The sequence below is a fragment of the Stylophora pistillata genome, chromosome 13, assembly GCF_964205215.1.
Source record: "Stylophora pistillata chromosome 13, jaStyPist1.2, whole genome shotgun sequence".
Classification (NCBI taxonomy): domain Eukaryota; kingdom Metazoa; phylum Cnidaria; class Anthozoa; order Scleractinia; family Pocilloporidae; genus Stylophora; species Stylophora pistillata.
Window position 1 is genome coordinate 18,120,500 of NC_142531.1, and position 12,256 is coordinate 18,132,755.

The 12,256-nt window shown below is 36.9% G+C and overlaps 2 protein-coding genes across 2 annotated transcripts; one reads left to right on the forward strand and one right to left on the reverse strand.

Annotated features, from left to right (window-relative positions):
* The first annotated feature begins 34 nt into the window (after window positions 1-34).
* On the forward strand, window positions 35-1,198 carry LOC148717956 (uncharacterized). The gene is made up of 2 exons (XM_088742261.1): window positions 35-289; window positions 505-1,198. Exons 1-2 carry the CDS (start codon window positions 271-273, stop codon window positions 900-902), a joined length of 417 nt encoding a protein of 138 aa, XP_088598387.1. The 5' UTR covers window positions 35-270; the 3' UTR covers window positions 903-1,198.
* A 3,457-nt stretch (window positions 1,199-4,655) lies between these two features.
* Window positions 4,656-9,188, reverse strand: LOC148717957 (general transcription factor II-I repeat domain-containing protein 1-like). Its single transcript, XM_088743887.1, has 3 exons — window positions 8,922-9,188; window positions 8,369-8,428; window positions 4,656-7,006 (listed from the first exon to the last, which is right to left on the reverse strand). Exons 1-3 carry the CDS (start codon window positions 8,947-8,949, stop codon window positions 6,744-6,746), a joined length of 351 nt encoding a protein of 116 aa, XP_088600013.1. The 5' UTR covers window positions 8,950-9,188; the 3' UTR covers window positions 4,656-6,743.
* Window positions 9,189-12,256: the final 3,068 nt, after the last annotated feature.

Sequence of the window (12,256 nt, forward strand, 5' to 3'; positions counted from 1 at the left end):
AAGTATCTTAAAAAGTAATTGCATGCTTGCTTCATTATTTTAAACTCAGTGCCAGTTGTGATATTTCTTTCTGATATCCTTGTTTGTAATATATTATTTAGGCTTGAGAAGTTGCAAACATCTATTGAGAGGCAACAAGGAATTCAAAGGAAGTGGACTGTGGCAAGTTCTTTGTACAAAGAAGTTCTTGCTCGCCTCAAGCTTAAACGAGGGTGTCAGTTACTCAAAAAACTACACCACCTAGCAGCGGAACGGATTTTTGTTCTGGAAATGAAGAAAAAGTATGCAGGTGAATGATAGGTTCTTGATATGACATGATAATGGTGATAAACACTCTGAAGACCAGCTTTATGTGTGTGTCTTAGACAGGTGCACAGAATGATTAAAACAGAGGCTCAGGAAGTGTCTGGCTTATCTGGGTGTGGGCTTGGATAGGTTCCAGTGTAATCAGAATATTTATTTACTTGACATTTATTTACCTTATTTTCTAATCTGTCTTTGCAGATGGACAAGCTATTGCTAAAAAGCTGAAAAAAGAACTTACCAAGATAACAGCCAGTGTCAAACTGCTCATACCCCAACTGAAAGCTTTGAGAACAGCCCAATTTGGTGATCTGTCAGATGATGAAGTCTTTGTTATAGTGAAAGATCCGCAATCAACCATTTACAGTTCAGTCAACGTGGATCCTCAACGTAACACCCTAGCCCATTCTACAAAAATACAAATCATAAATGTGTTTTTGTTGAAAAAAAGGGCCAACGAAGAAATCACTCTTCTTAAAGCAGAGGTTGAAAGGTTTCAGACCTTTCTTTTTGAGGAAGTACAGAAAGTTGATTCTTGGATCGATAAGGCTCCCACTCAAAATAATCCAAGTCACAAGAACCTTCTTCTAGTGAAGTGAGCATCCTTAATCCAGAACTAGCAAGCCTGCAAAGACTTTGGAAGGAAGAAGTCTTGTTTGAAACAGATTATGAAGAATTGCTGAAAAGAATTTTGGATGGAAGTGGAGAATCAACACTGTCTTTACTTGAAGATGAAGCTGTAAATGATAATGATGATGTTGATGATGTCAGTAGTGTTAGGGATGAAACTGAAGCTGATGAGAACGAACAAACAGACAATCTAGATCAATGATGGTGCATTTTCATTGTAAAAATTGTTGTTATGATAATAATAAGAAGCCATTTGGTGACGATGCATAGTCGATACCTCATAAAAGAGAATATTTTATAACTATAATTACTAACTAATACTAGGGACTTTAAACAAACCACGACGGCTACGGCAACGAGAACATGGAAAAACAATAGATCTAATTGGCAGAACAATAGCCCAGTACGTGCGTTTTAAAACTTTGTACATTTCTTAGCCGTCCTTTGCAAAACAACAACGTGAAATCACCAAAATTTGCGTCGTCTGCGAAGCGACACCGCGGCGGAAAATTATTTTGATTTACATTTGGAACTCAACGCTAGTTGTATGCGTTATGTTGAGTTTGAGGTCTGGCGCCCTATGAGACGGTAAACACATGCAGCCATTTTCGAAATTCTAACTAAAAGTAGAAACTCAGTTTTTAATCGACGTCTTCCGTGGCGTTGCCGTCCTGACTGCTTAAAGTCCCTACTGGTAGCTTTTCTACGGGTAATGTGTGTTAATGTTAACATTGATTTTACTGTATACGTTTTAACATGATCAGCATGGGAAAATCACCTGTTCACGTTATGGTGATATACGGTCCTGATCAATATGACTATGTTAGCATGTATTAACAAAGTTATTTCGCGAAGATCGATAACAAAATTAGCACACCGAAAACAAAATTAGCACACATACAAAATCAGCACGTTAACACAAGAAAATCATTTGGAGCGAATGTCATCAACATATTTAAACCAAAAACAGTCTTTCAATATTTTTTGCTTTGTTAGCTATATTTTTTTAGAGGAATTGTGCAACGCTCGTGCTTATGTCACGGAAGTTGCGTTCAGTCAACACTGTTACATCAGCCTTTCTGACCAAATAGCGCAAATGATACTATGTCCTCAAAATAATCTTTTTATCAGGGCATCATTTTTATTCTGTCTACACCATTTAATATTAAAGAACTAGCAATGAAAGACATATTTTTGACTTTTAAAATATCAGTAACAAAATTGACACACACATACAATCAAAATTAGCCCAACTCAGTGATCTCAGGGTTGTTTCAGGTTGTGTCATATTAATCAAGACATACCAAATTGATAATATACGTAATGCGATATTGCACTTTTTAATGTCGATAGTCGAAAGGTTATAAATGTTTGAAATCAGCCTGCATCTAGCGTGCAATCTGTTGCGTAATATCTAGTCCGGGCGCTAGTATTATGCACGAGATTCATGATATCTATTACGTACATTTAGAGCTTTAGGGTGCGAATGAAAATTGCACAGTCGCCTTAGATGTGTTAGGATTTGTTAAAGAAATAATAATAATAATAACACAAGACTTTTATAGTGCCCATGTTAGAGTTCATAGCGCTGTACAGCTATATGGATAAAAAATAAGATAAAGACAACTCAGTAAAACAACTTACTAAAAGTATTAAGCAAAAACCTAATGACTAATTAAAGACTTGATCAAATAAATGAGTCTTCAGGTTGGATTTAAATGTCACAAGCGATGGTGCTTGCCGTACGGCGTCCGGAAACTGATTCCACAGACATGGAGCTGATTCCACAGATATGGAGCTATCCATTGAGCTAACCGCATCCCGGTTAGCTCAATGGATAGCGCGCTGGACTGTTGTGCAAAAGGTCGAGAGTTCGAGCCCCAGCTGGACCAACACTCAGGGTCTTAAAATAATTGAGAAGAACATGCTACCTTTAACATCAAGAAATGGTTAGATATTCTAGTCTTCTCAGATAGGGACGTATAAATGGAGGTCCCGTTTTCTGCAGGGTTAGGGGCAGGAGACGTTAATTTCCCACGCACGAGATTACTGTGTGATGGATGTCCTCCCCTGGGGTGGGATGAGTGGCTAACAGGACCCCCGTTGATACCAGTGTTTACTACACTGAAGGGGCTATTCTGTATAAATATAGATGTCTACTCTATATAACTGAAGGATCTGCCTCCATAAGTCTTAAGCTTGAAACAAGGAACTTGTAACAGTTTCTTATCGGACGAACGCAGAGCTCTAGGTGGTTTATATTGTACTAAAAAATCAGATATGTGTTGAGGTGCGAAAGCTTTGAGGGCCTTATAGGTAAAAACTTATATTTTAAAGTTTATACGTTGCTTTACAGGTAGCCAGTGAAACTCTTTAAGGACTGGCGTAATTCGGTCATATTCTCGAGTGCAGGAGACGAGACGCACTGCAGCATTTTGTACCTGCTGAACCATATCTAATAAGTATTGTGGCAATTCACCCAACAAAGAATAGCGATTGTCCAGCTTAGATGTTATAAAAGCATGGCTAACGTTTCAGTATCTTTCTGTGAGTAAGACATTTCTTGATTTTAGATAAATTGCGTATGTGAAAGAGAGCTATACTTTAGAGATATTTTGTGAAAATGCAAATGTGGATTTTGTAAGGCCAATGTGTTTTTTGTATATCCAATTTTATCTAAAACAGCCTATTCTTTGTATCAAGAAATCCCTTTTCACTAATCATATTATTCATCTTACATCTTCAGTAACAAACAGGTATTACAACCATTTTAAATTGTTTTCTCTTCTAGAGAAGCAAAGAGTGGAAATAAGAGGCCTGCATTGCGACCTTGCCCAGTTAAGTCATGCAAGTGGGAAGGTTACCGAATGGATTATCATTTGCCACAGAAGCACAACATAAAGAAAGGGTCAAAAAGGTACAAGGCTCTTACCTCTCTATAATTTAACCAAAAATCAAAGACTGTACTGATGAGTCAGAGACTGCATGCAAGTATACCTCAGGCTCATATCAAAAATGGAAATAAAATTATGTTTTACAGTAAGAATCACAAAACCATGACCAGACAGAAATATTTCAGGAATGGTTGTATCGTTCCTTGGCCAATCACAGACAAACAACATTCCTGAAAAATGTCATTGATTTGCACTGTAATGATAATGGTGAATAAATCCATAATACCATAATTAATGTACCTAAGTGCCAAGATCTATTTTATAGACTGACAAATTATTTCATTGTGTTGAAATATTCGAATATTGTTAAATTTTTGTTGTTCAATTTAAGCACAGTGTACATGTTTTCAAAACCAAAAATAAACTTAAGTCAGATAAATTTATAAGTTATTTTGATAACACATATAGTTCATTTTCCACTGTTTCAGTGTATTTGTTTCACAAATAGGGATATTCTGCCGTCTTGTAAGTCTGAGTATATTATGTTTTTGTTGAAAGGAATGAAATTGTCTAGTTGTTCTTTAGTCATTGAAAGGAAATCTTTTTTACAGTTGTGAAAAGTTACTTTGAAATTCTCAAATTAATCATATATCAATGTAATAATATGAACTATCATAATAAATTATTGATAATTTTACTGATTTTTGATTGCATGCACAACTACAAATACATTTATACATTATAATTGTACGTCAGTAGAGCATTTTCACAAGTTCCATATTATTTATTACTTTAATATTGAACAACAAACAGTATCAACAAAATATAATATATTGTTTTGCCCGTTGCTACTGCAAAACTATGATTAATGCTATATGCTAACATGAAAATAAGCTATGAAAATTTGTACATGCTTCCCAACTAGATTATTAGTAGTCTTATTAATATTTGCTGGTAAGATAAGAAACTTTCTTATGGCTGACAATGAGTTTAAAATGTCCACAGGAATAACATTTGACAAATTCTGTTGATCCTGGCACTGCAGTTTTAATTTACAAAACTCAACAATTACATTTGATGCGGCAAAAGACAAACATCTGAACTATTCCTTGTCTTTTATTCTATTTAGATTGTTAATGTTAAATGAGCTCCAATAAAAAGTCAAATACCAAAATGGAAAGCACTGTTTGAGTGAATGATACCAATAGTGGCCAATAATTAATTGTGCAGCTGTGATCAGTTTATCATCTCCAGCCTTGAAATGATTCGTTGTCTGCAACCTTTATTATCACTATCCTTTCTAACTATGCACATTTCACACAACTACAGACAGCACAACTACAGACAGTAATCAAGTCCTAAAGAAAACATTGCACACTATTGAGGCTGGATATGGCAAACCCAAAAGTGTAAATTGTGTGTTTTTAAGTAACCCGGGTATCAGAGGTCTGAGAGCTAGGGAGAGAGGAACCCCTTATCTCAATCTCATTCACAAGTACAGATGTATACTGACAAAGTGTTGGAAAAATATCCAAAATACTCCCAGACCAAAATATATCAATTAACAGCAAATTAAAAAAAATAAAAAAACAAATAAATAAATACATATTGTTTTCAGCAATTAAATTTCACAATCAGGCATTCCTGTCAATCACAAAATGTATGAAAACCTTTTATAAAGAATAATGTGGACAGAAAAATATAGGACATTTTGTACAATATTTGTGTAAGTTGCAGTTTTCAATGTTATAGTAACTTCCTAAATGAAGATATAATACATAGAAGCTTACAATAGAAGCATAGAAAGAAGAATGGAAAATATTTAAAAAATGCAAATTAAAGTTTTGTCTGTATAAAAGTAGGTGTTTCAGAGTTTTTATTTCACTTACTCCAAAAGTGGAGATATCAATGAATCAATTTTTCTTCAAATAACCAAATTTTGTTTAAAAAGTTAGAAATAAGTTAGCTACTGTAGCTATTTTTCAAAATAAGCAATAATAACCCATTGAAAATGTTTTTGCAAATTGTGAGAAACTGGGTCTAGAATGTTTTACAACCATGTTTGCTTATTATGAAAGTGGTAGTCACTCACTCCCAGGTAACCATGCAAAGATGCCCTCTCCTAGCTCTGTTTCCCAGGGGTACCAGATTAGCAATAAAACTGAGATACAAGGAAAGAACGCTTACCAATATATAACATGTTGATCTTGATATTTTTGGAAAATTTTATAATCTCAGAAGAGTACATGTAGAAGGAACTAAAATTGAAATTGTGTAACTGCCTTTAACACAAACATTTAGTTATCAAGCTTGATTTGTTTCATAAGAATTGATACATAACTTATAAGTACTGCAATTTTATCTCAAAATAAATAAAAAATATTCAGGGTTGACTCGAGTTAATCTTCTTACGGCTTGCTCTATGGCAGTTTCAAAAAATGCACCCAATTTGTCTGTGCCATTTTGGGATGTCATTGCATTATACAAGTGGTAGAGAGGTGTGCCATTCTCGAGCTTGATGGCATTAAGCTTGGTGACACTGTTGGTCATGTCAGTGAGTAGTCGATATTCATTAGATGATGATGTAATCCTGTCTAGCCAGTGTCCTTTTAGTGCTTTGCCACTTGATGCTTTTAGAATAGTGCCCAGTTTCAGCGAGCACAAAAAAAGCCAAAACTTCTCATCCTCTCCTCCACTCAGCACAGGAAGGATGACACCACCATCATGCTCTGTGTCATGTTGAATATTGTGCCAAAGCCCCTTCCATGCATCTGTTTCAAAATATGTGATGCTGTATGACTGTAGGATCCACATTTCACAATTACTGAATGTGAGATCTACAACCTCGGTTTCTTCTTCTTTTATGACACTACCACCACTAAGTGCATGCTTTGACACTGTCTCTAGCAATATGGGCTAACAGGGGTGCCAGTATTTGTTGAGTTGCTTCTGTTGGGATGGGCTCTTGATCAATTGGAGTACTGGTATCAACAGCATCATCACTATTTCCTTGTAATGGGTTGGTTTGAAGATGATGCTTTCTTTAGCCTCAAGAATTCTCCTCATTTGCTTCCCGCCATACATGAAAGGCTTTGGAAAAGGCAAATCTTCAGGAAGTCCCTCAACCTCAAAACCACCCTTGAGGTATGGCACTCTTGAAGGTTTTCCAACCATTTGACCTAAAGGAAATGAGAAAACAAAGTCAGTATATAATAATTATGTGTGCATATGGATTTCATCATACACGTGTTATTTTTGATGATTAAAATACATTCTTCATGATCTTTTAATGGTAGCTAACATACATCATATTCATGATTCATACACTTACAAACTCTCAAGATAATTTTAACCTAAAAACAAGCTTCTGTATATAATAATTCTGTTTCTATTGTGAATAGTCTATCAAAGAAAATATATGGGTAAGCAAATAAAAAGTTGAAGTTGAAAAACGAATTGATTACTACCAGTATTTGTGAACCTGTTCTTTTTTGCAATTTTAGCACTAAGATTTCGGAGAATGTAATAGTTTTCTAGGGCTGTTGAGACTTCCCAAAACTCGCCTGTTTTGATGAAAATATTGTCTGGTGTATCCTTTATTTTAGAGTTTTTTGTGATATATTTAGCATAGCCCCATAGATACCCCTGATAACAATAATCTAAGGGCTTTCAATTGGCTGTATCGGTAAAAGCAACTATAGAATGATTAAGAAACCTGTATCACTGAGAACAGAAAGTTTTATATAACGTTGGAGGACCTCCAATAATTATTCATTATGGCTTGCCCTTATAGGAAATAGCAATATGACATCATTGACATTTTTGAGTAATTATGATATTAATGATAATGTAAAAGCTAATATAAACATTTTCAAACCATAACAAGATTGAGTATATTGGTAGTATTTAATGATGTTGATCCCAAGACCCAAAGAACAATATCTTTTATAACATCTATGAATAATAATGTAGCCTTTACAATGATTAACTCATGGGGTATACTCCATGTGGACTTGGGTTCGGGTGTTCAGCCAGAACCCCGAAATGGTCACCCTGAAAATCTTAAATTCATATATCGTATTTATGACAAATAAAAAGAGTTATTGCTAAATAACTGCCAGAATAGAAATATTTTTACAATTTAACAATTGTAGGGTGGAGGCCACATATTATTCTTTTGGTAAAGGCTGAGATTTAAAAGTGCTTAATTAGTATACAAAGTTATACTCTGAATGTGACAGAAAAAAATTGGAAATGGATTTGAACAGTCAATACCCTGTTATTTGACACAGAGCTTGAAACCATTACATAGTTTTGGATTCCAGCACAAACCTTTTCATTAACAATTATTAGTTAATTATCTGGGAGTGTGTACTCTCATATATTTGCTATGATAGCCAATACACGGGATTACACACTCCCAGAGAATTAACTAATAATTATTAATGAAGAGGTGTGTTCTGGAATCCAAAAAGTTGTAATCACAAAAACGTGCATGGAATCACACAAATGCATGCATACAATAATCATTGCAATCTTACTGTATTTTTGGTTGAGTAATGCTGTTATGTCTTTATATGTAACATCTTTGTTGTCTGCACCTGTAAATAAACATAATTTAGATGTTACTAACTACCCTGAGGGGGTATTCCAACTGGTTTAGGGAATATGGGTGTTCCACAGGATCCTGATACCATTACCCTTGTGACAAATAAAAATATTTTTCGATAATAAGCTATCAGATCAGAAAGAGTTTAATTCTTGGGTGGTGGTCAATATCATTGAGGATAGTTGGTTATTTAGCATTGTAATGGTATATGAATACCTTGAATTACTTGACAGGAACTGTAGACAAAGTTGGAAATGGAGTTCAAAAGGATATCCTATTTATGACACAAAGTTTAAGCTTGAAAAACCATGCCCTGTTCAGCAGATCATTCCCGTATTCCGGAAGTCAGTATATGGGATAACCCCCAGCATCTTACACGTTACTCATGAAACTTTATTACCTGTGACCTACATGGAGGTGTTAGATTTTGCAGAACTGAAACAATAGGGCAGAAATACACAGCGAAAAATTAGTGAAAAGCTTACCACCAAAATGGCTTCTGAATTTCAACATCAACTCGGGATTCCTTGACAAAAAGTCTTGACCTGCCAGGGATCCAAAACCAAACAACTGTCCATCAAGATCTTTTGTAGTACCGCAGTGCAACAGCCATATCCATCAAGAATGTTTACCTATAAGAGACAGTTCAACGGATTTCAAATGAACAGGCCAATATTTTTTCAGCATTATGAAATAATGTTGGAGTTAACAAGAGGCTTATTTAAGCTGACAGGAAAGAATTTAACAACTCAATGATTAAGGATTTAAGAGTCTGTCCACGAGAGGACCAGGCAGGCATGACACATGCCATCTCACCGATTTCTCTCAAACTTTCACAGATGATTTTATCATGCTTGTGAAATAGTTGACCCTTGCACAACCGCCACTTAAGCAGGTCATCCTAGAATGAGATGGTAAACCGTTAAATAAATTACTTTAAAAGCTCCATCTACTTACAGGCCACAGAAAGTGGCCCAGAGGGGAAACACTGGGCCCTTACCCTAATGTCCCCGAAACTAGCACTACCAACTAAACCTACATGTATCGTGAAAGGTCAAACTGCTGGCCCTTGCTCAGCAGCCATTTCTAAATTACAGCGGCTTATGGTTGCACCTTCAGTTTATGCTCAGGACATTTCCCATTTTAGGAAACAGTTGGCCCCTGCACAAATGCTCCTAAGTAGGCCCTACCGTTAAATAAAATACTTTAAGAACCCCACCTACTTAGAGGCCAGAGAAAGTGGCCCAGAGGGGAAACATTGAGCCCTTACCCCAATGTCCCCGAAACTAGCACTACTAACTAAACCTATCGTAAAAAGTCAAACTGCTGGCCTTTGCTAAGTAGCCATTTCTAAATTACAGCGGCTTATGATTGCACATTCAATTTATGCTCAGGACATTTGCCATTTTAGGAAACAGTTGGCCCCTGCACAAATGCTCCTAAGTAGGCCCTACCTAATCCCTTCAGGGTAAGACTGATAATACACTGTGGAGCTCCACAAGGTAATGAATTATATTTGCGTAACCCATTTACCAAGTGGCCCCCGCACACATGGTTTAATGAAGCAGTATAAGAGTGTACTATACTCAGGAGATTTAAAGTATCTAAATTTAAGAGGTGGTTCATACTCTAGCATTCCATATTCACTGTAATATTAAGACAAACATAGCACAGATACCAGTGGCCCCTGGAAACCAGATCTGTGCCATGTTTGGGAAAGTCTACGAGGTCTATACGATATCCCCCTGCATGCATGGGCAAATGGTACTGAACTACGCCTGGAAGGCTGACAGAGCACCCATTGTGAAGGTTCACATATATCGCAGAAATGCATTAGAGTTTCCACGTCCATAATCGCTGATCTGTGGGTCTAAGGGCCGCAAAGAACGTAACAGCATACATGGCCTGAGCTATTTTTTTGTTTTGCTTTTTGATGATTTAGTTTGTTCGCAGGCCAAGATGATATTTTCTAGTATGTGTAAAGTAATGGGTAACCGAGTGTCTTTCGAAGGGTTCATTTTACTGTAAACCGCAATCTGAGTTTGATCATTTCAGATTTAGTGGGGTCAGGCAGAGAAGCTAAACGATGGGAACAAGCAAAATTTGAAAGGCCCGTTAAAGATCGTCTCTCCCGAAAGGGCGACCTTCTTCCTAAGCAACATTCTAAAATCAAAGAAGAACATGTACGTATTTTTTTTAAGGAGGCAAACGAGCTTCCTGCAACACCGAATCTAGTTCAATGCCTTCAAAAGATAACGTAGTAAGAGGGCCGCAGGTTTTCTCAGGTGCTATGCGAATGCCAACATATAAACCAAGATCAATAAACAAATCTAGCTGAGTCAGACAAAGTTGCTTTTCAAGGGCAATAATTAGAAAATCATCCATCAGATGAATGATGTGATCTATTTTTAGCTTATGATGGGCAACCCATTCAACTGCTGTGCTAAGAATTTCAAATGTCCTACAAGAGCTTGCACAACCCATAGGAATACAGCAGTCAAAGTAAAAGGGGGGGGTCACGCCACTGCATACCCAAGAGACCATAATCATCTGGTCGGATTGGTATGATACATCACTTTTGGCTAAAAAACAACCGCGACCAGCCAATTTGATACAATGGATGGCATCCCTGATAGATGCGTATTTAACTGTGATATAGTAATGGGAAATACCATCATTCACAGTTGAACACTTAGGAAAGGACAAGTGATGAATAAGGCGAAACGGCCTCTGAAGGAAACTGGCTAGTATACAACTCAACGTAGATAAGAAAACTGCTTGTCCACGAAGAAATATTTAGGAGCTTTTTCGATTTAGCAATAGGCTCTAATGCCAGTGATGGAGTAGAGCCATTGTCATTCTGTAAATTGACTTGATACTTGTTATCTAAAATTAGTTTGGTGATCAAAGCCCCCCAGTCCTTAAATTCATTGTTGAGAATCTTTGCTCTGAGTTTCGAAGAAACCCGAGCATCAGTAGGTAAACTTGAAGAGACGAAGAAGGTATTTGGAAAAGTTGGACTAACAGAGTAAACTGAAAGATGTTCCTGGACTTGACTCACAGTGGTTTGGATGACAGGTGTCAACAGGTTTGCACCTTGAGGAGGGGCACCAACGGCTGGCGCTTCTGTGACGTCATCCCCCTTGGAGGATGTGGCCATAGGAGAAGACGGGGAGGTTGGCACAAGTCATCTTGTGACCTCGTCTGAAATCTTGGTGACCAGCTCAGCAGGTAAGGCCGGGGGTAATAGGAAGACCACCGGACTGCACTGGTTCTCTAGTGCATGTATCCTGAGCGAGAGCAGCACTGACCTTTTTGGTGGTTCTTGACCTCTTAGGTGGCATTATCTGCAAACAAATGGAAAAAGAGGAGGATCCTGCAGATACAATCCTTTCAAACTTAGTAAAAAGGAAAAACAGGCTTTGAAATAAAGGACACCTGACTAATAAAATAAAAGGCCGGATCAAGCCATGTCTGACAGAGTCTATACACTAGCAGAGACCCATAACAAAGGCCAAAAGAAAGCAATCATTAAATAAATCCTTAAATGAAATAAAAGGAAGAGAGATGACAGTAAAAAACAATCTGGCATAAATAAGTTATCTATAACACCACAAGGTAGTTATAGGCATACAAAAGATGCAACAGCACAAATGGTACATGAATGGCACAGAGTAAAACACTCCCACCGAGTAAGTATCATGACCCATGCTGACAAAGCCAGAACTGTACATCCCTTCCATGCACAACCAGAGAGGTGACAACCTGGCCACACAAAAGTAACAACAACTGGGGAAATCAAATAGTAATGACTGCACTG

Bases quoted from the DNA above. Each gene is read 5' to 3' on its own strand.
- LOC148717957 (XM_088743887.1), bottom strand. From the start codon at position 8,949: ATGTTGAAATTCAGAAGCCATTTTGGTG. The intron at 8,429-8,921 runs GTAAGCTTTTCA...GTTTATTTACAG, and splicing joins ATTCAGAAGCCATTTTGGTG to GTGCAGACAACAAAGATGTT. The intron at 7,007-8,368 runs GTAAGATTGCAA...CATTTCCTTTAG, and splicing joins ATTACTCAACCAAAAATACA to GTCAAATGGTTGGAAAACCT.